Here is a 24,377-nt window from a genome sequence, read left to right on the forward strand (position 1 = left end):
GCCCAACGCCAACTGCTCACTCCAAACTTAAAGATCACCACCAAGGGGCCCGCCCGGTGGCTCAGTGGTTAAGTGCGCATGTGCCACTTCTCAGCGGCCCCGGGTTCCCCGCTTCGGATCCCGGGTGCAGACATGGCACCACTTGTCAAGCCATGCTGTGGCAGCATCCCACATATAAAGTAGAGGAAGATGGGCATGGATGTTGGCTCAGGGCCAGTCTTCCTCAGCAAAAAGAGGAAGATTGGCAGTAGTTAGCTCAGGGCTAATCTTCCTCAAAAAAAAAAAAAAAAAAAAAGATCGACACCAATCCAGCCACTCCAGTTGACACCTCCCAAATGAATCCCCAAGATTCTTCTTACCCAACCTCAACCCCGGCCATTTCGACCTCCACCTCGATGACGAACTCAGCTCCCGTGACTAGGAAACGCACAACCTAATGTTCACTCTTCTAACCACTGCCGTAATTCCAACAACCAGCGAGTCCACGACACTACGCCCCACCACACCCAACAGCTCAGCCACAGTTCCAACAGACAACCAGCACAAAAACATCCAACCCCAAACTCCAAAACTCCTTTCCAATCTCCACTATAACCCAAACTTAAACTTGACTCATAGTCATGACTTTAAACACCACACTCCTTGTCCACACCCCCAGTCCACCCCCGCCACCACTACAACCCTCACCAACTCAACTGCAGTCATGTCAACACCAACGCCATCTGACCACACCAAGGCCCCCAATCATCCATCCCCCCACGGCCATGATTCCAATACTCCAGGGCTCCAGGCCCCATTGCTTCCACCAAGCCAAGCATGTAACAGAAGCCCGAGGAGAAAATCAAAATGCCGAACACTTTCACTTCCGCCAGCCCAACGTCCACACCCAACGCACCAATCCTAGTGGTTTCAAAGAATGTTCACACCACTTTGACACTCCTTCCCCTCCTCTTGGTGTGGCCTGGACTTAGTGACTCTTTTTCTAACTCAAAGATTATGGTAGAAGTTACTAGGATGCGAAAGACCTTCTGGCTCCCTTCTTGCTCTCTCTCTGAATCCTCGCTCTGGGGGCAGCCAGCCACCATGGCACGAGGACAGTCAAGCAGCCTATGGAGAGGCCCACGTGTGAAGAACTGAGGCCTCCTGCCAAGTGCCAGTGAGGAACACGTGAGGCAATGATCTTGCAAGCAGATTCTCCAGCCCCAGTCCAGCCTTTGGATGACTGCAGCCCAGCTGACATCTCGACATCGGCCATGGGGCCGGCCCCAATAAACATTTCTTGAATGTCAAAAGAGATATGTAATTTTTTCAAAATTTCTGAGCTGACTAGGTATTTGATTGGAAGGAATTACGTTAATTCTTTTTGTGTGATAATAGCATTCTGATCATGTTGAAAAGAATCCTTATCTTTTTAAAAAATGCACAGTAGGAGCCGGCCCAGTGACATGGTGGTTGAGTTTGTGTGTTCTGTTTCGGTGGCCTGGGGTTTGCAGGTTAGGATCCCAGGCACGGACCTAGCACTGCTCATCAAGCCATGCATCCCACATAAAATAGAGGAAGATGGGCACAGATGTTAGCTAAGTCACAATCTTCCTCACACACACACAAAAAAAAGAAAGAAAGAAATGCACAGTAAAGTATTTATGGATAAAACAATATGATGCAGATATGTTTTCAAATGAGCCAGTGGAGAGGGGTTATAGTAGTTGCCTGTTGTGGCTGTAACAAGTTGCCTCAAATTTGGCACCTTAAATAACACAAATTCATTGTCTTACAGTTTTGGAGGTCAGAAGTCCATCACGGGTCTCACTGGGCGGAAATCAAGATGGGGGCAGGGTTGCATTCCTTTCTGTAGATTCTGGGGGCGAATCCATTTCATCCTCCTCTTCTAGAAAGCTTCTAGAGGCCACTCACAGCCCCTTCTCCATCTTCACAGCCAGCAGCACTGCATCCCTCTGTGCCTTTCTTCTCTAGTCACATTTTCCTATGACGGACGCCTGCCATGATCTTTCACTTATGAGGACCCTTGTCATTATCCCGGGCCCACTTGCCTAAACCGGGACCAGCTCCCTGTCCTAAAACCAGCTGATTAGAAACCTTAATTCCACGTGCAACCTAATTGCCCTTTGCCGTGGAGCACGATGTATTCACAGGTTCCGGGGGCATCTTCTGGGGAAGCTTCGTCCTCCCTACCACAGGGGCAGAGACGAAACAAGATTGGTGATGAGTTAATGATGAGTGACGCTAGGGGTAAGGTCCCTGGGGTGAGGGGGTTCATCACATCCTACTTTTGTATATGTGTCAAAATTCTGAAAGAAAGAGTTAAAATGAGTAAAAATACTGCTCAGCCTTTTTCTTCCTCTGTCAGCTGATTATAAAGAACTCCTTCCCCTCCAGCCTTGCCCAACACAGTCACAAGAGTCAGCTAAGGGACAAGAGCCAGTGAATGTCCCGGGGGTCCAGCCTGCCTGCTTAGGCAGCTTCTGTTTGTCCTCTGGTCCTGCTTTTGTCTGATCCCAGATCCAACGTCTGATCTATCCAGCCTAAAATGCTTGGGGGGGGTCCAACAGAATGAAGTCACGATGCTCCATGCTGGCTGTGCGTCATGTGATGTTCTGTGTTCTTTTCTTTCTTTGCTGAGGAAGATTGTCCTGAGCTAATGTCTGTGCCCATCTTCCTCTACTTTTTGCCTATGGGACGGCACCACAGCATGGCTTGAAGAGCAGTGTGTAGGTCTGCGCCTGGGGTCAAAACCCATGAATCCTGGGCGCCAAAGCAGAGCACGGGAACATAACCACTATGCCACCACACCAGCTCCTGATGTCCTGTGTTCTGATGCTCCATCTCCATCAGGGCTGGATACCATGCCAGGAATTCTTTTTTTTTTTTTTTTGAGGAAGATTAGCCCTGAGCCAGCATCTGCCACCAATCTTCCTCTTTTTGCTGAGGAAGACTGGCCCTGAGCTAACATCCGTGCCCATCTTCCTCTACCTTAGATGTGGGACGCCTGCCATAGCATTGCTTGCCAAGCGGTGCCATGTCCGCACGGGGATCCAAACCCGTGAACCCCAGACCACCGAAGCAGAACATGCGCACTTAACCGCTGAGCCACCAGGCTGGCCCCTAGGAATTCTTTTTGAATGGCACATGTTCTTGCTTCAGAATCCTGGGGTCAATGCCGTGATTCTCCTATTGGGAGAATCCTTGGCATAAACTCTGCCAATCTTTGCCAATCCATGGATATGTCTAGTACCACGGGGTCTGCTGGGTCCCATGACCTGGTCGGCAGAGCTGCTCGCATTGTGGCTGATACTGGGTGCAGGGCCTTTCCTGGCCCGGGGGCCACTCAAAGCTGGGACTTGTCCATGTGACCCAGAAAATGGACCGGTGTAGTATCTCCAAGTGTAGAATACGCTTCCTCCAGAGCGTGAAGACGCCTGTGCCACAGAATGAAGATCACGCGCTTCCTTCTTAGCGATGACATGCCTGTTTTATCCTTTACTTGTAGTCAATCCTGTGCCCCAGGCTGCTGGGCTCCTAAGGCCTTCCCTGATGCAGCAGGTCCCTGAGACGCTGTGCAGTTTATTTCCCACCCCCTGGAGGGCGTGTGTCTTACCCACACCTCCAACGCACTTACTTCTTGTTCATCCAATCTAGTTAACACGATATTATTGATAGAGTGAACCAATGTGGTGTTTTGAAGAATAGTTCAGCCAGTACAGTGAGCCACACACATAATTAAAAATTGTTGGGGCCGGCCTGGTGGCACAGCAGGTAAGTTCGCATGTTCTGCTTCAGCGGCCCGGGGTTCGAGGGTTCGGATCCCGGGTGCGGACATGGCACTGCTTAGCACGCCATGCTGTGGTAGGCGTCCCACATGTAAAGTAGAGGAAGATGGGCATGGATGTTAGCTCAGGGCCAGTCTTCCTTAACAAAAAGAGGAGGATTGGCAGCCGATGTTAGCTCAGGGATAATCTTCCTCAAAAAAAAAAAAAAAAAAAAAAAACAAGTTGTTAACGTTGCGCATGCCTGGATTGGAAGACAATACTTTAAGATGTCATTACTTCCCAGAACGTTCTACAGAGTCAGTGCAACCCCTACCAAAATCCCAGTGGCATTTTTGGCTGAAACAGAAGAATCCACTCTACTTTGAAGAGCCAAAATAATCTTGAAAAAGAAGAACAAAGGTGGAGACCTCACATTTCCTGATTTCAAGACTTAGGACAAAGTTACAGTAATCAAAAATAGCATGGCGCTGGCACAGGAACAGACACATGGACCAAGGGAAGAGGACAGATAGCCCAGAAGTCAACCCTTGCATACGTGGCCAAGTCATCTTCCACAACTGTGCTAAGGGCATTCAACGGGGAAAGGACGGTCTTTTCAACAAACGGTGCTGGGAAATTGGATACCCACCTGAAAAAGAACAAAATTGGACCCTTACCTTGCTTCATCTACAAAAATTCACTCAAAAGGATCAAAGACCTAAATGTATGAGCTAAGACCATAAAACTCTCAAAAGAAAACATAGGGGGAAACCCTGATGACACTGGAGTTGGCAATGACTTCTTGGGTATGACAGCAAAAGCACAGGCAGCAAAAGAAAAAAAGAGACAAATTGGACTACATCAGAATTTAAAACTTCCAGAGCCGGCCCTGGTGGTCTGGAGGGTAAGATTTGGCGCTCTCACCGCCACAGCCCGGTTCGTTTCCCAGTCGTCGAGCCACACCGCCATCTGCCAGTTGTCATACTGTGGCGACAGCTCACACAGAGAACTAAAACCTAACAACTAGGATACCCAACCATGCACTGAAGCTTAAAAAAAAAATTTAAAAACTTGCATGCATCAAAGGACACAGTCAACAGAATGAAAAGACAACCCACGCAATGGGAGAATATATTTGCATGCTGTATTTCTGATGAGGGGTTAATATCGAGAACTCTTAAAACTCAACAACAACAAAATACCCAATTCAAAAATGGGCCAAGGACTTGCACAGAAATTGCTCCAGGGAAGACAGACAAATGGCCAATAAGCACATGAAAAGATGTTCCTGGAGGTTGCCAGGAGCCGGGAGGAGGGAGGCATGGGGAATGAGGAGGTTTTGTTTAATGGGTACAGAGTTTCTGTTTGGGACGATAAAAAGTTCTGGAACTAGGGGCTGCCCTGGTGGCGCAGCGGTTAAATGCGCACGTTCCGCTTTGGCGGCCCGGGGTTCGCTGGTTCAGATCCCAGGTGTGGACATGGCACCGCTTGGCAAGCCATGCTGTGGTAGGCGTCCCACATATAAAGTAGAGGAAGATGAGCATGGATGTTAGCTCAGGGCCAGTCTTTCTCAGCAAAAAGAGGAGGATTGGCAGCAGATGTGAGCTCAGGGCTAACCTTCCTCAAAAAAAATATATATATATATGTAGGGCAAAATATCTGAACAGACATTTTCCAAAGAAGATATACAGATGGCTAACAGGCACATGATAAGATGTTCAACATCACTAATCATTAGGGATATGCAAATCAAAACCACAGCGAGCTATCACCTTACACCAGTCAGAAAGGCTATAACTAACAAGACAAAAAATAACAAATGTTGCAGAGGATGCGGAGAAAAGGGGACCCTCATCCACTGCTGGTGGGAACGCAAACTGGTGCAGCCACTACGGAAAACAGTATGGAGATTCCTCAAAAAACTAAAAATAGAACTACCACATGACCCAGTCATCCCATTACCAGGGATTTACGCAAAGAACTTGAAATCAACAGTTCAAGATCTATGCATCTCTATGCTCATCACAGCATTATTCACAATAGCCAAGATGTGGAAGCCACCCAAGCGCCCATCAAATGCCGACTGGATAAAGAAGATGTGGTGTATGTATATACAGTGGAGTACTATGCAGCTATGAAAAAAGACCGTCATCCCATTTGCAACAACATGGATGGACCTTGAGGGTATGATGTTAAGTGAAATAAACCAGACAGAGAAAGACAAACGTTGTATGATTTCCCTCATTCGTAGAAGATAAACAAACACAGGGACAAAGAGAACAGATCAGTGGTTACCAGAGGGGAAGGGGGTGGGAGGTAGGCGAAAGGGGTAAAAGGGCACATATGTATGATGACGGATAAAAATTAGACTATTGGTGGTGAGCACGATGCCGTCTATACAGAAACTGATATATAATAATGTACAGTTGAAATGACACAATGTTATAAGCCAATACGACCCCAGTAAAATAACTGAAAAAAACCCATACGTTTGGGTCTTGGGGGGAACGGAATTGGATTGCTCATAGTCACTGGTCCCTGGCATGCACTGTCATTGTGTGTGCCAACGATTAAGCTGTTATCTCCTGGCTTCAAATCCACTCCCCGATATACTGGGCTTTGTGAACCTGGCCCTAGGACTTGGCAAACCCCACTTTTGCTTTGCCAACCGGCTGTGTTGGACTCTGCCAAGAGGGGGCACCAAAGGGACCGTAGGGGCCTGGAGGAAACAGAAGCTTCGCCTCCCCCCCACGTTGGTTGCCGCTGAATCTCTGGGTTCATTCACAACCCTCTTTGGGCCCCTCAGGTCTCCCATCACCCATGCAACTGGCCCCCAACTCCAAATTCTCTTTAGAGTGTTTACAGTAACTGCTGTTTGTTGGTTGGGTTTTGTTTGTTTGTTTTTGAGGAAGATTAGCCCTGAGCTACCATCTGCCGCCAATCCTCCTCTTTTTGCTGAGGAAGACTGGCCCTGAGCTAACATCCGTGCCCATCTTCCTCTACTTTATACGTGGGACGCCTACCACAGCATGGCGTGCCAAGAGGTGCCATGTCTGCACTCGGGATCAGAACTGGTGAACCCCGGGCCACCAAAGCAGAACATGTGCACTTAACCGCTGCACCACCGGGCCGGCCCCTGTTGGCTGGGTCTTGATTGCTATAGTTGTTCTTCGTGCCAAGAGCGGCCTCAGGAAACAGACCCCCAAGCTGGGATTCTGGGACCAGATGGTTCACCTGTTTGAGCTTTAATGAAGCGATGATCTCTTTGAGGTGGAAAACAGGACACAATTACCCCGAGAATACATTGGCCTCTAAGAGGAAAGTGCTGGCTGATTCAGTGTTTACTTAAAGCTCAAACAAGAAAGAGAGAGCTTGATTGTGGCTTTTCTTAAAAGGGCACTAATCTCATCATGAGGGCTCCACCCTCATGACCTCATCTAACTACCTCCCAACGGCCCCATCTCCAAATACCATCCCGTTGGGAATCAGGGCTGCAACTATGAATGGGGGCGGGGGGAGCACAAACATGCAGGCCACAGCACTCCACGAAATGAGAATGATTATCCATCCTCTGAGCGATTTCAACGCCCCCAGCCCCCAACACCTGTGAGTACAAAGGAAGTCACATCAACAAATCTCAAATCTGCTGTGAACCTATAAATCAACTGGGGAGAAGTAACATCTTTACAATAGTATCTTACAAATCATGACTATGATATAACTCATTTACTAAGGTCTTTAACTTCTGTCACTGATGTTTCAAAGTTTTCCTTAGAGACCATGGCATATCTTCGGTTAGATTCCTAGAATTTTTTTAGTTTTAGGCTTCTTAGAAATTAGTCCCTTTAAGTTTTTTTTCATTTTCTAACTTTTTATCAGTGGCATATAGAAATAGTGGATTTTGTGATGTTCACCTTTTATTCAGCTTCTTTGCTAAACTCACTGATTTTTTGTTTGTTTGTTTGTTGTTGTTTTTTTGAGGAAGATTAGCCCTCAGCTAACTACTGCCAGTCCTCCTCTTTTTGCTGAGGAAGCCTGGCTCTGAGCTGACATCCGTGCCCATCTTCCTCTAGTTTATACGTGGGATGCCTACCACAGCATGGCTGCCAAGCAGTGCCATGTCCGCACCCGGGATCCGAACCAGCGAACCCCGGGCCGCCGAGAAGCGGAACGTGCGAACTTAACCGCTGCGCCACTGGGCCGGCCCCTAACCTCACTGATTTTTAATACTTTATAGATTCTATTGGATTCTCTGATTCTATGTGCAATTATGCCATCTGGGGATAATGATCATTTTCTTCCTTCTTTATCCATCTACTCTTTCTTTTCTTACCTTATTGCAATGGCTGTAGAAGAAAAGGGGTTACCGTTAGCATAGAAGGAAAAGGTAGTGACTGGGAGGGGGCATGAGAGGGGACTCAGTGGGTGCTGGTAAGGGACAGTTTCTAAGTCTTGGGGGTGGTTATGTGCATATGTCCATTTCTTGAAAATCCATTGAGCTGTACACTTTTAATCTGTGAACTTTTCTGTTTATATTATACTTCAATTAAAAGTTTAAAACTGGGGCTGGCCCCGTGGCATAGTGGTTAAGTTCAGCACATTCCACTCCAGTGGCCTAGGTTTATGGGTTCGGATCTGGGGAATGACCTACACCAATCATCAGCCATGCTGTGGTGGCAACCTACATACAAAATAGAGGAATATTAGCACAGATGTTAGCTCAGGGCTAGTCTTCCTCTGCAAAAAAAAAAAAAAAAAAAAGTTTAAAAAGAGCATTACTGTCATGGCTTAAAACATGTCCACAAACCAACATCCTCTTCGAAATATGTCTGCAAATTCTTTGACACACCACTTGAGTATGATCTAGACTTAGCGACTCAATTCTAATGAATAGGAAGAGGGGAAATGATGGTTTACAACTTCAGAGCCTTGTGATCAGGTCATTGGAAGCACTGCAGCTTTCTGATTGTTCTTGCTTCAACTGCTCGCTCTGGGGCAAGTTGGCTGCCACGAGAAACTGAGGCCTCCAGCCAACAGACAGCAAGAAATTGAGGCCTCCAACCCAAAGCCAAGTGGGTGCACCATCTTGGAAGGGCAACCTCTAGCCCCAGCCAAGCCTTCAGATGAAGGCAGCCCCAGGTGACATCCTCATTGCAACCTCATGAGGACCCTGAGCCAGAACCATCCAGCTAAGCCACTCCCAGATTCCCGACTCTCAGGAATTGTGTGAGATAACATATGTTTAGGGGCCGGCCCCGTGACCAAGTGGTTAAGTTTGCGTGCAGCACTTTGGCGGCCCAGGGTTTCGCTGGTTCGGATCCTGGGCGCAGACATGGCACCGCTCATCAGGCCACACTGAGGCAGCGTCCCACACAGCACAACCAGAGGGGCCTACAACTGGAATATACAACTATGTACTGGGGGGCTCTGGGGAAAAGAAGAAAGAAAGAAAAAAAAAGGTTGGCAACAGGTGTTAGCTCAGGTGCCAATCTTTAAATAAATATATATATATATATGTTTATTGTTTTATGCAGCTAAGTTTGGGGGGTGGGAGTAATTTTTTTACACGGCAAATAGATAATACAATTATCTAGTAAAAATCATCCTAAAAAATGTTGGCTCGACAGGTCCAAACTGCACCAGAGAACCTTATTTCTACCCCGTACCTCCTTTTCAAAGAACCGTATCATCCTCAGCACCGCTCTGGAAACCCCGACACCCCACTGGCCGAGGACTGAGCCACAGGGAGCACAGAGGCTGGCACATGGCGTGTGTGCAATTTCCTAGCCCTCTATTGGTGCCAAACAGGAGACGGAATTCATGCCAGCATGAGGGGCCATTTATTGCTCAGGGGCTGGGCCCCCACGTTTTGGGGGAGTTCCCCCCCCGCTTCCTCCCCCCATCGTCCCTGTGGAACCCTCAAGTGGCAGATTGCTGAGTTGATCGTGGAGGGAGCACATCTTCAAGTGTAGATAGTCCAGAGCGGCTCCCTTCTCCCTACAATGACACAGCGCAGGGTGTTGGTGCCTGCGGGGCCCATGCCAGGGGTCTGGAGGGGAAGGACGGGGTGCCTGAGGCCCTTTCCTCAAGACCTCACCCTCCTCCCATGCCCTCAGCCTCCTTCCTCACTCCGGCTTCATCTTGTCCGTCAGCAGCAAGTTCTTGGCCCGCAAGGCTTCGTCTTGGGCCAGTCGAAGGGTGGAGCTCAGGGCCTCTGCCCTGACGTGTTTGGCCAAGGCCTGGCGCTCCAGCTCCTGGGGAGAGGAGTGTAGGCGCGGCTGGGCTTGCCGGACTGGGCTGGGGGTGGAGGGGGAGCTGGATCGCGGAGGGCAAGGGGCAGGGGCCCAGGGGGCCTGCGTTCCTCCCCCAGGATATCCCGTCCTGACTCAAGCCTCAGACTGACCCCAGCATCACAAAGGGCACTGGCCTTCCAAAGTCCACTGTGTGCTCAACCTGTGTCTGTCCCACCCTCCATCCCCTAATGCACTGGCCTCCTCTGTCCCAGCACTAAATCAGCATCCGTCATCTTGTCCCCTAATGCCCATGAACCATGATGCATTTGATGAGCGTCTGGGCCCCAGTATCCCGTCACGTGACCTTCTACATCCTATAATTCACAAGACCCCCCCAACTCCTTATTATTAACCAGCATCTCTGTCACAATAACAGCGCTCTGCTTCCCCATATCCAACAAGGCACCAGGTCCCATGCGCCATCATGCATTAGTCCTGTAGCTCCGCCACGTCCATGTCCCATAATGCCTCACTTGTCTGTGCCGCCCCCTACAACTTATGTCCCATCACACATCCGGCCAATTTCCCATAATACACCAGATCTCTGTTTTTCAGAATGCACATAGGTCTCAAGTTCCATTAGCTATTGGGCTTGAGCCTATGGTGCAATGCCCCACGGAGAGCTGTGGTACCACTTCCCATAATGCATTAGCTTACTACGACCTATATTCGCTGGGTCCCCTGTCTGACCTCAATGACCCCACAGAATGCCTTGTCTCTCTTAAGGTCTACAGAAAATCAGGCATGTATTCCATGAAGCTGTAGACGATGTCTGTCTCCTCTGTCCCACAATGCATCAGGTCCAATGTCCCATCATGCTTTGGGCCCAAGGCCATCCCCCAACGTTCCATAATGACTGACCTAGGACTTACTAACCACCAAATTGCTTGCCTCTCCCCCCACCCCACGCATTAGAGCTGAGCGTTCCCCTACAGCTCAGCCCTTCCCAGAAGCCTCATGCCCAGGGCTCCCCTCCCCCCCGCCCTGACAGAAAAGTGGAGCACGGTGGCCCATGGTCCCTGGTACCAGAATCTTCTTGTGTAGCCTCTGGCAGTTGGGGCAGGCGGGAGCCAGGCCCCTTTGCTTCACCTCGTCCACCAGTGGGGTCAGCGCTCGTTCCAGCAGCTGCTGCAGGGACTCTGTGGACAACTGCTGCCCCTGGCTGGAGGAGGGGTGGTTACCAGGTGAAAGATGCCTAGGACCAACTCCACTCCCAGAAGCCCCATGCCCCCCTGCCCAGCCTCCAACCAGGTCCCGTTTCCATTATGCCCCCAGGCAACCCTCCCACCATGCACTGGGGCCAACCTCCAGTGCATCCGCTATCCTTTGGTTTCCACAGCGTGGGAAATTCCCAGAGTGCTTAGGGATTCCCATTCCCATTCCCAGACAGCCCTCAGTTCATCAAAAACTCACGGTTCCCACAATGCATTAGTTAAACTTGACCCCAAATTATACTGGAAGTCTCCCCGTCCCTAATATGGTCCAAACATGGTATCTCTTTCTCTCCAATACACCGAGGTCTCATCTTCCCCACAATGCACTGAGAAACCCTGCCTCCCACCGAGGACCACATCCCAGCCTTCCCACAATGCACTGGAAATCCAGGATGCTCGAAATGTATCAAGTCTTTCTTGTGTTCCACAAGACGCTGACTTCACCTTCTGGGAAGGGAAGCAATGCGGCTCCACAATGCAGGAGGACTGGTCGGTCCTATCATGCATAAGGACGCCCCGTCTCCACCCAGCTCACCAGTGCCCCATCTCCTTCAATCTGTCCTCCTTCGTCTGTCCTCAACGTGACCCAAAATGCACCCGGAGCTAGGTCCCGCCCCTTTACCTGGCACAACGGGCACAGGAGCCTTGTGGGCCCCGATCCAAGTTCATGGAGAGGTCAGACCCTCTTCGAGAGCTCTGAAACTGCCGTCCCAGCTCCTCCAGAATCGGTTTCACTGGGCCCAGCCCCTCCAGGTCGCTCCTCAGTGAAGCCACAGACACTGCCGATCGCTCCACCCTGAGGCGTGAGAGTAACCAGGGCTGCGAGGTCGCCTCTCCATCACTAAAATCTTCGCAAGGCTCCACCCACTATGAGCCCTGGGCTTCCATCTCCATCTAGTCGGCCACAAGGCCTTGCTCCGCCCCTCTCTGCTCTGATTGGCCCCTCCTTTTGTGTTTTAAGGTTTGGAATGCCCCTCCCTGTTCTCTAATTGGGTTTCCCTGTTCCTACTTGGCTCCGCCCTTTATCCTATTAAGGTATGTAACACACCTCTTCTCTAATTGGCTCCGCCCCTCAGTCCTTATTAGGAATGACACGCCCCTCCCTACTCTCTAATTGGAGCTTCCTCCTGTCAGTATACGGTGTCGGCCCCAGCTGATTGGCCCACCCCTTTCCTCAAAGCCCCGCCCCTCATCCCCCAGGCCGCGCACTCGCCTTGGCCCTTACATGGTGCACAGCTCGTCCGTTCGACCCCGCAGCTCCTGCAGGCCCCGCGCCGTCTGCGCCTGCTCACGCTGCGCCCGCTCCCACTGGCCCAGGAAGCCGTCCAGCCTGCCACCCAGGCCCCCGAGCAGCCGCAGGGCCTCCTGCACCGCCCCCTCCTCCTGATGCCACCGGGCGGTCAGCGAGGACACCTCCCTCCTGGAGGGGCAGAGGTAAGGGACGGTCATGGCCAGGTTTGGACACGTCCCCATTGGCCCTGCCCCGCCAAGACTCCGCCCATGACCCCGCCCCTCCCCCTTCACCTTCCCCCAGTCCCCAAATTCTCCTGTCCTGTCCATTTTTTGGAATCCTCTGAGTCCTCCAGAACCCCGCCTCTAACCCCTTATCAGGTATCCTGGCCCTTCCCTCGTCCTGCCCCCCAGCCCCACATCAGCTTCTCCCGACACTGCTTCCTCAAGGCACCACTCACCCCAGCCCTGTCCCCTGAACTTGGAGCCTCCAAGGACCTCTCCCTTCCCAAACCCCGCCCACCTCTGTTTCACCAGATGCGGACCTCCCTCCCACCAGCCCTATACTCAAATTTCAGTTCTTTGGGGTCCTGCCCTTCCGGGTCACCTGCCCTAGAATGCTCCCTCCTAGGCTCTTCGAGGCTCCACTCCCTAAGGCCCTATCATCTAAGATCTTCGAGGCTCCACCCTTGGGCCCACCCACCTCAGCACCTCGAGGCTCCACCCCCTGGGCCCATTTTGCCCCTCCAAGGCTTCACCCCCGGATCCCGCTCACCTCAGCTCCTCAAGGCCGGCACAGACCTTCTGCAACTCCTGCTCGCTCCCGATGGGGCTCTCCCCTGTCCGGGGTCCCATTCCCCAGCCACCTGGGGCCAGGCTGCGCGGTCGCGGGGGTTCCTTGGGGCTCCCGGGTGAGCCAGAGCTGCCCGGGGGCTGGGCGGCGGGGCCCAGGCCGTGCCGGGAGAGGCCGGCCTCCAGCTTCTGCTCCAGCTCCTGCAGCTCGGCCTCTTGCCTCCGCGGCGTCTCATCCTGCAGTTGATGCTGGAGGTAGCGCAGCTTCTCCTGAGCGCGGCAGGCGGGCAGGGTTTACGGTGTCCAGCCCCTTGCCTCCCACAACCACCTCCACCCCCGAGTCCGCCCAGTGAATCCCTGAGATTGGAAAGTAAACGGATGTGGGGATGGCATATCAGGAAGTCCCGCTTGAAGTCTAGATGGACTCCCACTTGCTGTTACTAGGGAAGGATGTCTCATTTGAAGCCTAGCTGGAGTCCGGCTCACTTTAACCTGGAGTGCCTGCCTCTGTGTCTCCATCCAGCCCTCCACCCCCACCTCCAACCCTCCAACGTGTCAAATTCCAGTCCCTCCTGTTTAGGAAGAACAAGGGAAGCTTTTCCAGCATTTTGTTGGGAAAGCAGTGGGCATGTGGGCAGGAGGGGCATGGCCACTCCAAGTCCGACAGGGACCCGAATGTGGCTGTGTACAGAGAAGAATGACCGTGAACACGAAGGGGCAGTGTGGTGGTGGTGGTGGCAGGGCAGGAAGTCCCACTTGAAGTCTACCTTCAGGTGATTCTCTTCCCCCAGTCCAGGCTCTCCACCCCCCCCCCCCCCCCCGGCCCCCTTACCTCCAGCAGGGCAGAGTTCTGTTTGAGGACGTTGGTTTTTATTTCAGCGTCTTCCACCGACCGGGTCACCTTCCGGCAGTTCTCCTGGGTCAGGACACCAGGGCGGGGGCCCTGCCTTCCCATTCCAGTTCCGCCCCCCAACGCTCACCCTCGCTCTTTCCATTACAGGCTCCAGCCCCGCACCCAAGACACACCCACTTCTCCCCCAACGTCTGCCCTGTGCTCAGGGGTCTGCCCCTCACCAGCCTCGTTCACTTGGCTAAAGGGATGGCTTCCTCCTTAGACCTCTCCTGGGCTCCTCTTCTGCTTCCTCCCACTCTTTCGTGTCCCACTCCATGCGTCCCTACTTCCCCACCCCCCCCCACGCCCTCTTCCTACTGTCCCTCCCTTCTCCCCGCCCCACTCCTGCCCCCCAGCGGCTCACCTTGAGCTGACTGCAGTACCCCTCCAGTTCTTCGGCCTCTTGCCGCCTTCTCTCTAGATTCTCGCTCAGCACAGAACACTCGCTCTGGAGCACGGAAGCGAGGAGGGGTTAGGCAGGGCCACAAGGGGACACCCGATGGGGAGCAGAAGCAGGGCCTGGGGAGGGTCTCTTTCCCTTCTGAGCCTCAACCTCCCCAACTGGGCTATGGGTGCACTGAGTAGGAGGAAGGCGCTAAGAGGGGAAGACGGCCTGGAGGAAGAGGAGGTGTTGGGGGCAGCAGGGGGATGGGGGGGGGGTCCTCACACCTGCAGCGTCTGCACGTGCTGGTTGACCCGGGTGGTCTTTTCCTTCAAGCTGGTGATGGAGTCTTTGGCGCGGACTAACCCACTGTTGACCCCATTCTGGGGAAGAAGGAGAGACAAGTGGGTCCGTGGGCGTGTGGGAGCAAACCCCAACCCTGAGGAAAAGTCTAGAACTGGGCGGAGGCTGGGTTTACACCCTGATTCTGCCCTGAAATGGCTGTGTGACTTTGGGCCAGGGCCGCACCTCTCTGATTCTTGGTATTCCTGCTCCATAAAACCAGGGGTGGACTTGTTTTCTGCTGGGTGAATGGGAGGAAAAATAAGAGCCAGGAGGGAGTGGGTGGGAGGGGGTGTTTAGACATGTCCGGGAAGCAAGATGCTCTCAACTAAACACTGAAATAAAAATGCCTTTGGGGTCGACAGACATAAATAAGATAAATTGTTAAAACACTCTGTGTTTCTCTCCAGGCACTGGAGAATTCTAAAGATAACCCACTTTCTGGATATAAGCACTCACTATGCACCGGGCCAAGAAGTTACATATATTTTCCCTTTTATTCCTCAAAACCACACCTCTTGATGTTATTTGGCCCACTTTGTAAGTGAAGCAAATAAGGCTCAGAGAAGGGATGTCCCTTGTTCTCCCAGGTACACAGCACATGGGATGGCCTCATCAGAATTTCTCCTCAGTGTCTTTATTTTAAACCAGGACACGTGCAACCTCTGATCATCACTACCTTATTTCACCATACAATGCTTTGTGACTCCTGCCAAACAAACTGTGGCTCGGAAAGGATGCGTGTGGCAGGGTCCACTCTCCACTCTTCCACATTTGTAGAAAAGTTAGCTTGGCACATGGCTGCCCGGCCAAAGACTACATTTCCCAGGCTCCTTTGCAGCTAGGTGTGGCCATGTGACTAAGTTCTGGCCAATGGAATGTGAGTGGAAATAATGTCACCAATTTCTAAGTCATGCCTTTAAGAAAGGAAGGGAGGGAGAACTTCCCTCTTTCTCTCTCCCTGATGGCTGGAATGCAAAACTGATGGCTAAAGCCAGAGCAGCCATCTTGGGCCATGAGATGGAAGACACAACAAGATGGAAGAAGCCTGAATCCTTAACTCTGTGGAGCTCACTTCCAGCCACTTATGAAGACTTTTACACGTGAGAGAGGACATTTTCCATTTCTTTTAAGATGTGTTATTTTGTATCTTTTTCTTACAGCAGCTAAACTTGGGCCTTAATAGCTGAGCCACCAGAACACGGGAGCCTGTAACTTGCTGCATTTGAAGGGCAGACTTGCTTGACTTGTTAACACTTTTATGTGAGAAGTCAACTATCCTGCTTCAACCAGTTATTTGGCTTTCTTTCACAGTTGCTGAATACGCAAATAGAAAAGACAGAACAAGTTTCCTCTATTGTAAGGTGGGGACACCCTTGCATTTCTTGCATGATTCCTCTGGAGAACAAGTGTGATAAGAAATACTGGCTTAAGGTGACATCAACAAAACGGTGGAGTCGGGAACCTCAGAATTCTACCCTTCCCTAAAAAGAATGAAAAAAACTGGCAAAAACTCTAAGAGTCAAGTCATCGAGAAGCTAAAACAAGTATAAATATATATGCATCTAACAGAGCTTCAAAACATGTGAAGGAAAAACTGACAGAATTAAAGGGAGAAATTGGCAGTTCAACACTAATCATTGGAGACGTTACTACCTCGCTTTAAATCAGAGAGAAGATCAGCAAGGAGACTGAAGACTTGAATAACTCTATAAACCGACCAGACCTAACAAACACCTATAGAATACTCCACCTGGAAACAGCAGAATACACGTTCTTCTCAAGGGCCCATGAAACGTACTCTATGTGGTCTGGAATAGATCATGTATTACCTTACAAAACAAGTCTCTATAAATTTAAAAGGATTGAGATCACACAAAGTATGTTTTCTGACCTCAATGACCTCGGTAGTATGAAATTAGCAATCAATAGCAGAAAGAAATTTGGGAAACTCATAAATATGTGGAAATTAAACAACACACTCATAAACAGCCAATAGGTAGAAGAAGAAATCACGAGAGAAATTACAAAATACTTTGGGATGAAGGAAAATGAAAACACAACATACCAAAAGTTTTGGGATGCAGCTAAAGCAATATTTTGAGGGAAATTTAGAGCCATAAACACCTACATCAAAAAATAGAAAAACTCAGAATCAATAACCAAACCTTCCACCTTAAGAAACTAGAAAAAGAAGAGCAAACTAAACCCAGTGCTGGCAGGAGGAAGGAAATAACAAAGATTGGAATGAGAAAAAAGTGAAATAGAGAATAGAAAAAAAGAGGTAAAATCAACAAAGCCAGAAGGTTTTTTTTGGTGGTTTTTTTCTTTTTTTTAAAAGATTGGCACCAGTGCTAAAACTGTTGCTGATCTTTTTTTCCCCCTGCTTTTTCTCCCCAAATTCCCCCAGTACATAGTTGTATATTTTAGTTGTGGGTCCTTCTAGTTGTGGCATGTGGGATGCCGCCTCAGCGTGGCCTGATGAGCAGTGCCATGTCTGCGCCCAGGATCCGAACCTGCAAAACCCTGGGCCACTGAAGTGGAGCGTGCAAACTTAACCGCTTGTCCACGGGGCTGACCCCAGAAGTTGGTTTTTTGAAAGATCAACAAAATTCACAAATCTTTAGCTAGACTGATCAGAAAATAGAGAGTAGACGCAAATTACTAAAACCAGGAAGGAAAGAGAGGACATTACTACCTATCCTACAGAAAGAGAAAGGATTATAGGGGAATGCTATAAACAATTGTATGACATCCAATTTGATAACCTACTGTGGAAATTAAAGAAACCTTAACTGAATTGGAGCTGGGAAGGCCTGTAGGGGGAGCTCTCAGGCCCTATCACAGATGGTCAATTACACCAAACAGGAAGAGACAGAAGCTGCATCTCTGATAGGAAGTAAAACTACTTTACTACTAAAGGAAGATTTCTCTCCCCAACCAGCAACAGCCCAGCCAATGAGAAACACTGCCTCTCAGCCAATGAGAAATGCCACAGCTCAGCCAATGAAAAATGTCACAGCTCAGCCAATGAGAAATGCCGCAGCTCAGCCAATGAGAAAACCCACAGCTCAGCTAATGAGAAACACTGCAGCTCAGCCAATGAGAAGCAAGTGCTGCCCTGAACTGTTACTTTTCCCCATCAGACTTTTGTTTAGAACACCCCCTCCCTACTCCCCCTTTTTCTTTATAAAGGCAGCTGGCCCCCTTTGTTCTCTGGCTTTGCCTATGGTTTGCCATAGCATGCACGTCCTGAATTGCAATTATTTTGGCTATTCCTGAATAAACTCATTTTGAGATAAAATAAGACGCAAATTTACTTTTTAAGCTGGCACTAGATGAAATGGAAAAATTCCTAGAAAACTGAAAACTACAGAAACTGACTCAAGAACTAGGACATCTGAATAGATCCATAACAAATAAACAGATTGAGTTAGTAATCAAAAAAACTTCCAACAAAGAAAAGCCTGGTACCAGACGGCTTCACCAGTGAATTCTACCAATCATTTAAAAAAGAATTGCAACCAAACCATCTCAAACTCTTCCAGAAAAGTATAAGAGGAGGGGACAGTTCCTAACTCATTCTATGAGGCCAGTGTTATCCTCATACCAAAACCAAAGGCGTCACAAGAAAATAAAACTACAGACCAATATCCCTTCTGAACACAGCCACAAAATCCTCAGCAAAATACTAGCAAACCAAATCCAGCCACATGAAAAGGTTATACACCATAACTGAGTAGAGTTTGTCCCAGGAATGCAAGGTTGGTTCAACATACGAAAATTAATCAATATAACATACCACATTAATAGAATAAAGGGAAAAAGCACACAATCATGTCAATAGACAGAAAAAAGCATTTGATAAAATCCAACACCTTTTCATGATAGAAACACTCAACAAACTAGAAATAGACGGGAACTTCTTCATTCTGATGAAAGGCATCTAAAAAAAAACCCCGTGCCCCACAAAACCACGGTGGTTTAAAATATGTCCACAAATTCTTTGATGCTCCTTAAAAATGTGGAGTCTTATTCCCCTCACTTCAGTGTGGCCTCACCTTAGTGACTCATACCTAGTCAGCAGAATAAGGCAGAAGTGGCAGTGTGTGACTTAAGAGACTAGTTCCTGAAAGGAACTGTGGCTTCCTGCTTGCTCTCTCTTGCTCTAGCAGCCACTTATGGAGAGGCCCATGTGGTGACAAACTGAGGCCTCCAACCAAGAGCCACGTGAGTGCACCATCTTGGAAGTGCAACCCCAGTCAAGCCTTCAGATGACTGTAGGCCCTGCCAAATTCTTGACCACAACCCCATGAGAGACCCTAAGCCAGAACCACCCAGCTAAGCCACTCCAGGTTTGTTGTTTTAAAGTTGGGGATAATTTGTTTCACAGCAATAGCTAACCAATACACAAAGGGATATTTTTAAACTGAAGACCCAGAAGGTCTTGGGTTTCCTGTGGGTAGCTGTTCTAGGAAATGAGGAAAGCAGGTCCTGGGGTCACTCAGTTCTCCCATTTACTAGCTGGATGACCTTAGGGAGGGGACCTCAGCTCTCTGTCCCTCTGTTTCTCTACCTGTAAAATGGAGATGGGACTAATAGCTCCCTTCATAGGGTTGCTGTTGGCAGGCACATGGGCTGGCCCACGAAGGCCCTTGGTCAATATTTCTTTGGAAAAGAGGAAGGGCAGTGAGGGTTTCTGGAGGTGACATTCAGCTTCACTGAGAGCAGATCTGCGGAGTGGTGAGCACAGAGCCTGTCACCCTCTGCTGAAAAGTGAATGGCATGAGAGGGCGAGCCAGAGGCTTGGGGCCAAATCCCTCTTCCACCACCAACACGCCATGCAACTGGGCGATCCAGTTCCCCATGCTGAGCCTGCCTCAGTTTCCTTTCTCCTAAAATGGGAATCAGGACACCTTGCTCATTGAGCAAGGGTCAACAAGACGATATGATCAATAAGCCAAGCACAGTGATTAATGACAGTGTCGTTAGAAATAATGACAGGACAGGATCTACCAGGAAGAGTCTCAGCACCAAGACCCCACAGGAGCCTCAGGGAGATCTGAAGACAGCAGGGCACGTCGCAGATGGGTCAGATGCCATGCCCCGTCCATCTTGGCATTCATTCACTGACCTTCCCCAAAAGCAGTACCACCTCCCCATTGGCATCCTTCGGTCTCATAAACATGTCATAGTTTAAGACAGAAGCCAAAGCTGTCTGCTTCACCATTGTCCCACAGTCTCTCATCCAAATTGGGAACTGTCACTCTCTCAATCAGGGTCTCCATTGCCCCTGGTTCTCCTCCCTCCTTCGCGAGTTCTCTGTTCCCCTCTCTCTCTGGTGTCTGCTGCTTTCCTCTCTGGGTCTCTGTCCCCCTCTCTCTGGGTCTCTGTCCCTCTCTTTGTGGGTCTCTGGCCCCCTCTCTCTGGGTCTCTGTCCCTGTCTCTCTGGGTCTCTGTCCCTGTCTCTCTGGGTCTCTGTCCCTCTCTCTCTGGGTCTCTGTTCCCCTGTCTCTGGGTCTCTGTCCCTCTCTCTCTGGGTCTCTGTCCCTCTCTCTCTGGGTATCTGTCCCCCTCTCCCTGGGTCTCTGGCTCCCTCTCTCTGGGTCTGCCCCTCCACCCTGGGTTTCCACCCGCTCCTCTCTGCCATCAGCCTTCTCTCCAGATGCAGCTCCAGTGCTGAGTGCTGGTGTGTGCCCTTGCTGTCTGCCTCTACGGCTCCTACACATGCCCTGAGGTGCGGGCTGTCATTACTGTCTCCATTCCCTGCAGAGGCCGATACTCCCCTGCAGCTCCACGCACACTCGCGGCTGCACCCAGCCTTGATCCTGGCTGCCCGGGGCTCTTTCCTGGCGTCACGATCCACTGGGGGGATGTGAGTCAGGAATAGCCCTGGTGGGAGCAGACCTCTGCATGTGCTGCCTGAGCGATGCTCAGAGAGGGAGACTGTGCTGCTGGGGGAGGAGATGTCTCGGGCATCCATCCCACTGGGACTCTCTCTGCCCTGCTCCCTTCTCTCCATCTGGTCCTCTTACCCTGGACCCTCGCCCAGCCTCCTCTCCTGCTCCCTGCCTCCGGTCTGTCCCCTCCAGACGTCTCTCACCCAGCCACAGAGGAGACTTCCAGGGAAAGAAAGGACTTTTGCTTTGACATCACACCCCCTAGGCTTCTAATCCTGGCCCTGCTTCTTACAAGCTCTCCGACCTTGCAGAGGTCGCTCCACCTCTCTATAGCTCAGTTATTTTTGTTTTCGGTCTCTAGACTGGTAATTATTTCATTTCCCCTACAGAACTTCTAAGAGAAGAAAATGAGATCCCCACCATAGGGATGTGGCACAGCGCAGGTGCTCAATAAATGGGAATGGAGCCCAAACCCCCGACTTGCTCCTCTCCCCTGCCCATGAGCACTCAATGGCTCCCCATTGCCCTCAGGAGAATGCCCCCTCCCCACAGCCTCATCTCTCTCACACACCACACTCCAGCCACAAGGACCTCCCTGCAGTTACGCCCCTTCCCTGGGCTCTTTTCAACCCCTGTCCTTTTGCACATGCTGTTCCAGCTAGCTGGAACACCCTTCCCTGTTTTCTGCCTGAAGAACCCTTTTCTTATCTTCAAGATCCAGCTTGCGTGTTGCCTCTTCTGGAAGGCCTTCCTTGAGCGACCAGCTGGGCCACGTCCTTCCTCTTCAGGCCTCCCGCAGTGACATCTGCTGCCTCCATCCATGCAGGCTGCCCCCCACCCGCCTGACCCTTAAACCTGGCTCCGCGACTTAGAAGTTGCACGACCTTGGGTAGACTATTAACCTTTGGGGTCTCAATAGCTTCATCTGTGAAATGGGGATAAATAATAACAATAGTGACCACCCACACTTGTTCTGGGCTTACAGCTGGCGACTGTGCTAAGACCGTTACATGAGTGAACTGCACGTCGTTGTCATGACACCCTCAGGAAGTGGGTACGGGTATATCCTGAACTCTGTCCTGGGTCCTGCTGTGTTGCCTGTTCCAAGACCAGTGCCTGGGGCATCATAGGCATTTAAGAAATATTTGTTGAAAGCGCAAACACATACATTTCCCATTTTACAGATGAGGAAACTGAGGATCCCGGAACACCTCCCAGTTTTGCCCCAGATTCTTAGGTGATCCCCTCAGAGAACTCCTATGCATCCATCAAAGCCTACTTTCAACACTGCCCACCAGGAAGCTTTTCCTGACACCCGTAGCCTGGCTTGACAGGCCCTTTTCTGGGCTCCCCAGTGTTACTTCCATCATGGAATTTATCCCCCCAGTCTGTGTCTGTCACCCCCACCAAGCTGGGAGTTTCCCTGGGGCAGGGACCTGGCCTGACTCCTATCGGTGATCTCAACCTCACCCAGGACATTTGAAAGTGACTGAATGAACTAAAGACCAACGCCTAGGCAGCAGGCATCCTTCGCCCAGGATGGAACAGATTCGTGGCCAGCTGTTAGGGGTGGAGAAGGCCATTCCTCTGGGCCTCCAAGGGTGACCAGTACCTTCACATTCCAAATTGAGAAGACCCCCCCCCCCCCACGCTCAGCATTTGCCTACCACCAGGGGGAGGACCCTGGTCTTCCCCAGCCGGGGGTCCCTCACCAGTATTTCCGTGATGTCTGGGTCATCCGGAGCCCAGGGTGGGGTGGGGGAGGCTGGAGGCCCAGGCAGGGCGAGCAGGCCACTGTCATCCGTGGTTGAGTCTGTCCCTGAGGAGTCGGTGGGCTCCATGGTGGCCAGGTTGAGCAGCGACACGTTGGTGCAGGCCGAGGACCGTTTTAGGTTCAGGCACCAGTGCATTGGCTCATGGGACATCCGAGGCTCCACCCTGGGGAGGAGGGACAGGCAGAGGGTCAAGATGCAGCCCCAGCGGGGTACGGCCCTCCTGCCTCCCTGTCTCCACACCCCCTACTCTCTCTTATGTCCATCCCCGCTGCCTGCTTTCTTCTTCCTCCTCCATCCCCGCTGCCTGCTTTCTTCTTCCTCCTCCATTCCCCTGCCTTCTGACTTGTTCCTTCCCCACTGAAATTTCCCTCCCTCCCTCCCTCCCCACTCCCTTCTTCCTCTCTACCTCCCACGCTCTTTGTTTCCCCTCCGCCTTGCCCTCTGGCCTGCCCCTGCCCCTCTCCCCCTCCCCTTCCTCCAGCACCCACGGTGGGACTTCTGCTCTGCTGGAGGCAGTGCTGGGCTCTAGGACTGTCCCCGACAGGGTGTGACAAACCCACCCATGGAACGACACGGCCTTCTTTTTCTTCGAGATCCCCTTGGCCGGGCTGGTCACTCCCCCAGGAGCCTCGGGGACCAGCTGGGAGCGGCTCTCGACCCCCGCGGGGGGGTCCCCAGCCTCGTGGATCTCTTTGGATTGCCAGATGGTCTTCACCACCACACTCGCCATGGCATGTGGGGCGCCCCGCTCCCAGGGGCTCCTTCCTCGGAGACTGTCCACCTCCTTTGACCACTGACCCTCAAAGTTCCTGTCCCCACAAGCCTGCCTCATAAAGGACCCAACCACTGGGGCCCATTAAGGAGGGGGGCACAGGGACAGAGACGCGCTGGCTCAACCCGTTCTCCTGGAGCGTCTCAGTGCACTCTTCTCATCCAGGATTCTAGTTCTACCCCGATATGTGCCCCCCCCCTTCAGAACCACCATGGATTCACGCATTCTAGTCCAGAACTTACCATGGGTGGGCCCCCTGGTTCTTGGGGGGGGGGGGGGCGTCCAACTTCCCTCTCCATGAGACGGACTGCGGAGTCACCTGCCTTCCTCATTCACAGCTGATTCTCCGTGCAATACTCTGGATCTGTCACTTTCCCAGGATCTGGGGGACATTGGTGAATGAAGATCGAGTCCCAACCTATGGAGGATAGTAGTATATTCCGTGGGGGGCTGGTGGGGGTGGGGGGTGGGCAGGCAATAGAGAGAAACAAACGAACAATACCAGCTGTCGGCCAGAGACATAAAGCGAATCAGAACCACTTGACGGTGTGTGCGTTTGTCAAAGCTGTCGATCTGCAGGTGGGAGTTGAGCTTTTTATTGTGTGTGAATTTTGCCTGTTAAAAAAGAATCTAAACAAATGTTAAGCTATAGTGGTTGAGATGCATGTTGAAGTATTTGGGGTTGTATTGGTTTCCTGGGGGCGCTGTAACAAAGGACCACAGGCGGCGTAGCTCCAGGCACAGCTATTTATTGTCTCACACTTCTAGAGGCCAGAAGTCCAAGATCAAGGTGTCAGCAGGGTTGGTTCCTTCTGAGGCTGGGAGGGGGAGTCTGGTCCAGGCCTCTCCCCCAGCTTCTGGTGTCCTTAAGCATCCTTGGCTTGGAGATGGCCACCTTCTCCCTGTGTCTTCATATCGTCTTCCCTCCGGACGTGTCTATACATCCAAATTTCCCCTTTTTAAGGACCTTGGTCATATTGCATTAGGACCCACCCTCAAATGACCTCATCTTAGCCCC

General features: G+C 51.0%; 1 protein-coding gene across 17 annotated transcripts; it reads right to left on the reverse strand.

The window, feature by feature from the left end:
- Window positions 1–9,584: 9,584 nt before the first annotated feature.
- Window positions 9,585–23,541, reverse strand: TSKS (testis specific serine kinase substrate). Of its 17 annotated transcripts, none has more exons than XM_023650174.2 (11): window positions 23,148–23,541; window positions 22,525–22,750; window positions 14,858–14,953; window positions 14,553–14,636; window positions 14,129–14,212; window positions 13,280–13,566; window positions 12,500–12,694; window positions 11,897–12,070; window positions 11,087–11,222; window positions 9,897–10,021; window positions 9,585–9,764 (listed from the first exon to the last, which is right to left on the reverse strand). In XM_023650174.2, the coding sequence occupies exons 1-11, from the start codon at window positions 23,417–23,419 to the stop codon at window positions 9,608–9,610; spliced, it is 1,836 nt and encodes a 611-aa protein (XP_023505942.1). In that variant the 5' UTR covers window positions 23,420–23,541; the 3' UTR covers window positions 9,585–9,607. The 17 variants fall into 17 exon arrangements, with proteins under 17 accessions (XP_023505942.1, XP_023505941.1, XP_070079272.1 ...); XM_023650173.2 differs by having other exon boundaries at window positions 14,129–14,239; XM_070223171.1 differs by having other exon boundaries at window positions 9,897–10,064; window positions 13,280–13,533; window positions 23,148–23,532.
- Window positions 23,542–24,377: the final 836 nt, after the last annotated feature.

The sequence above is a fragment of the Equus caballus genome, chromosome 10, assembly GCF_041296265.1.
Source record: "Equus caballus isolate H_3958 breed thoroughbred chromosome 10, TB-T2T, whole genome shotgun sequence".
NCBI classification, from domain to species: domain Eukaryota; kingdom Metazoa; phylum Chordata; class Mammalia; order Perissodactyla; family Equidae; genus Equus; species Equus caballus.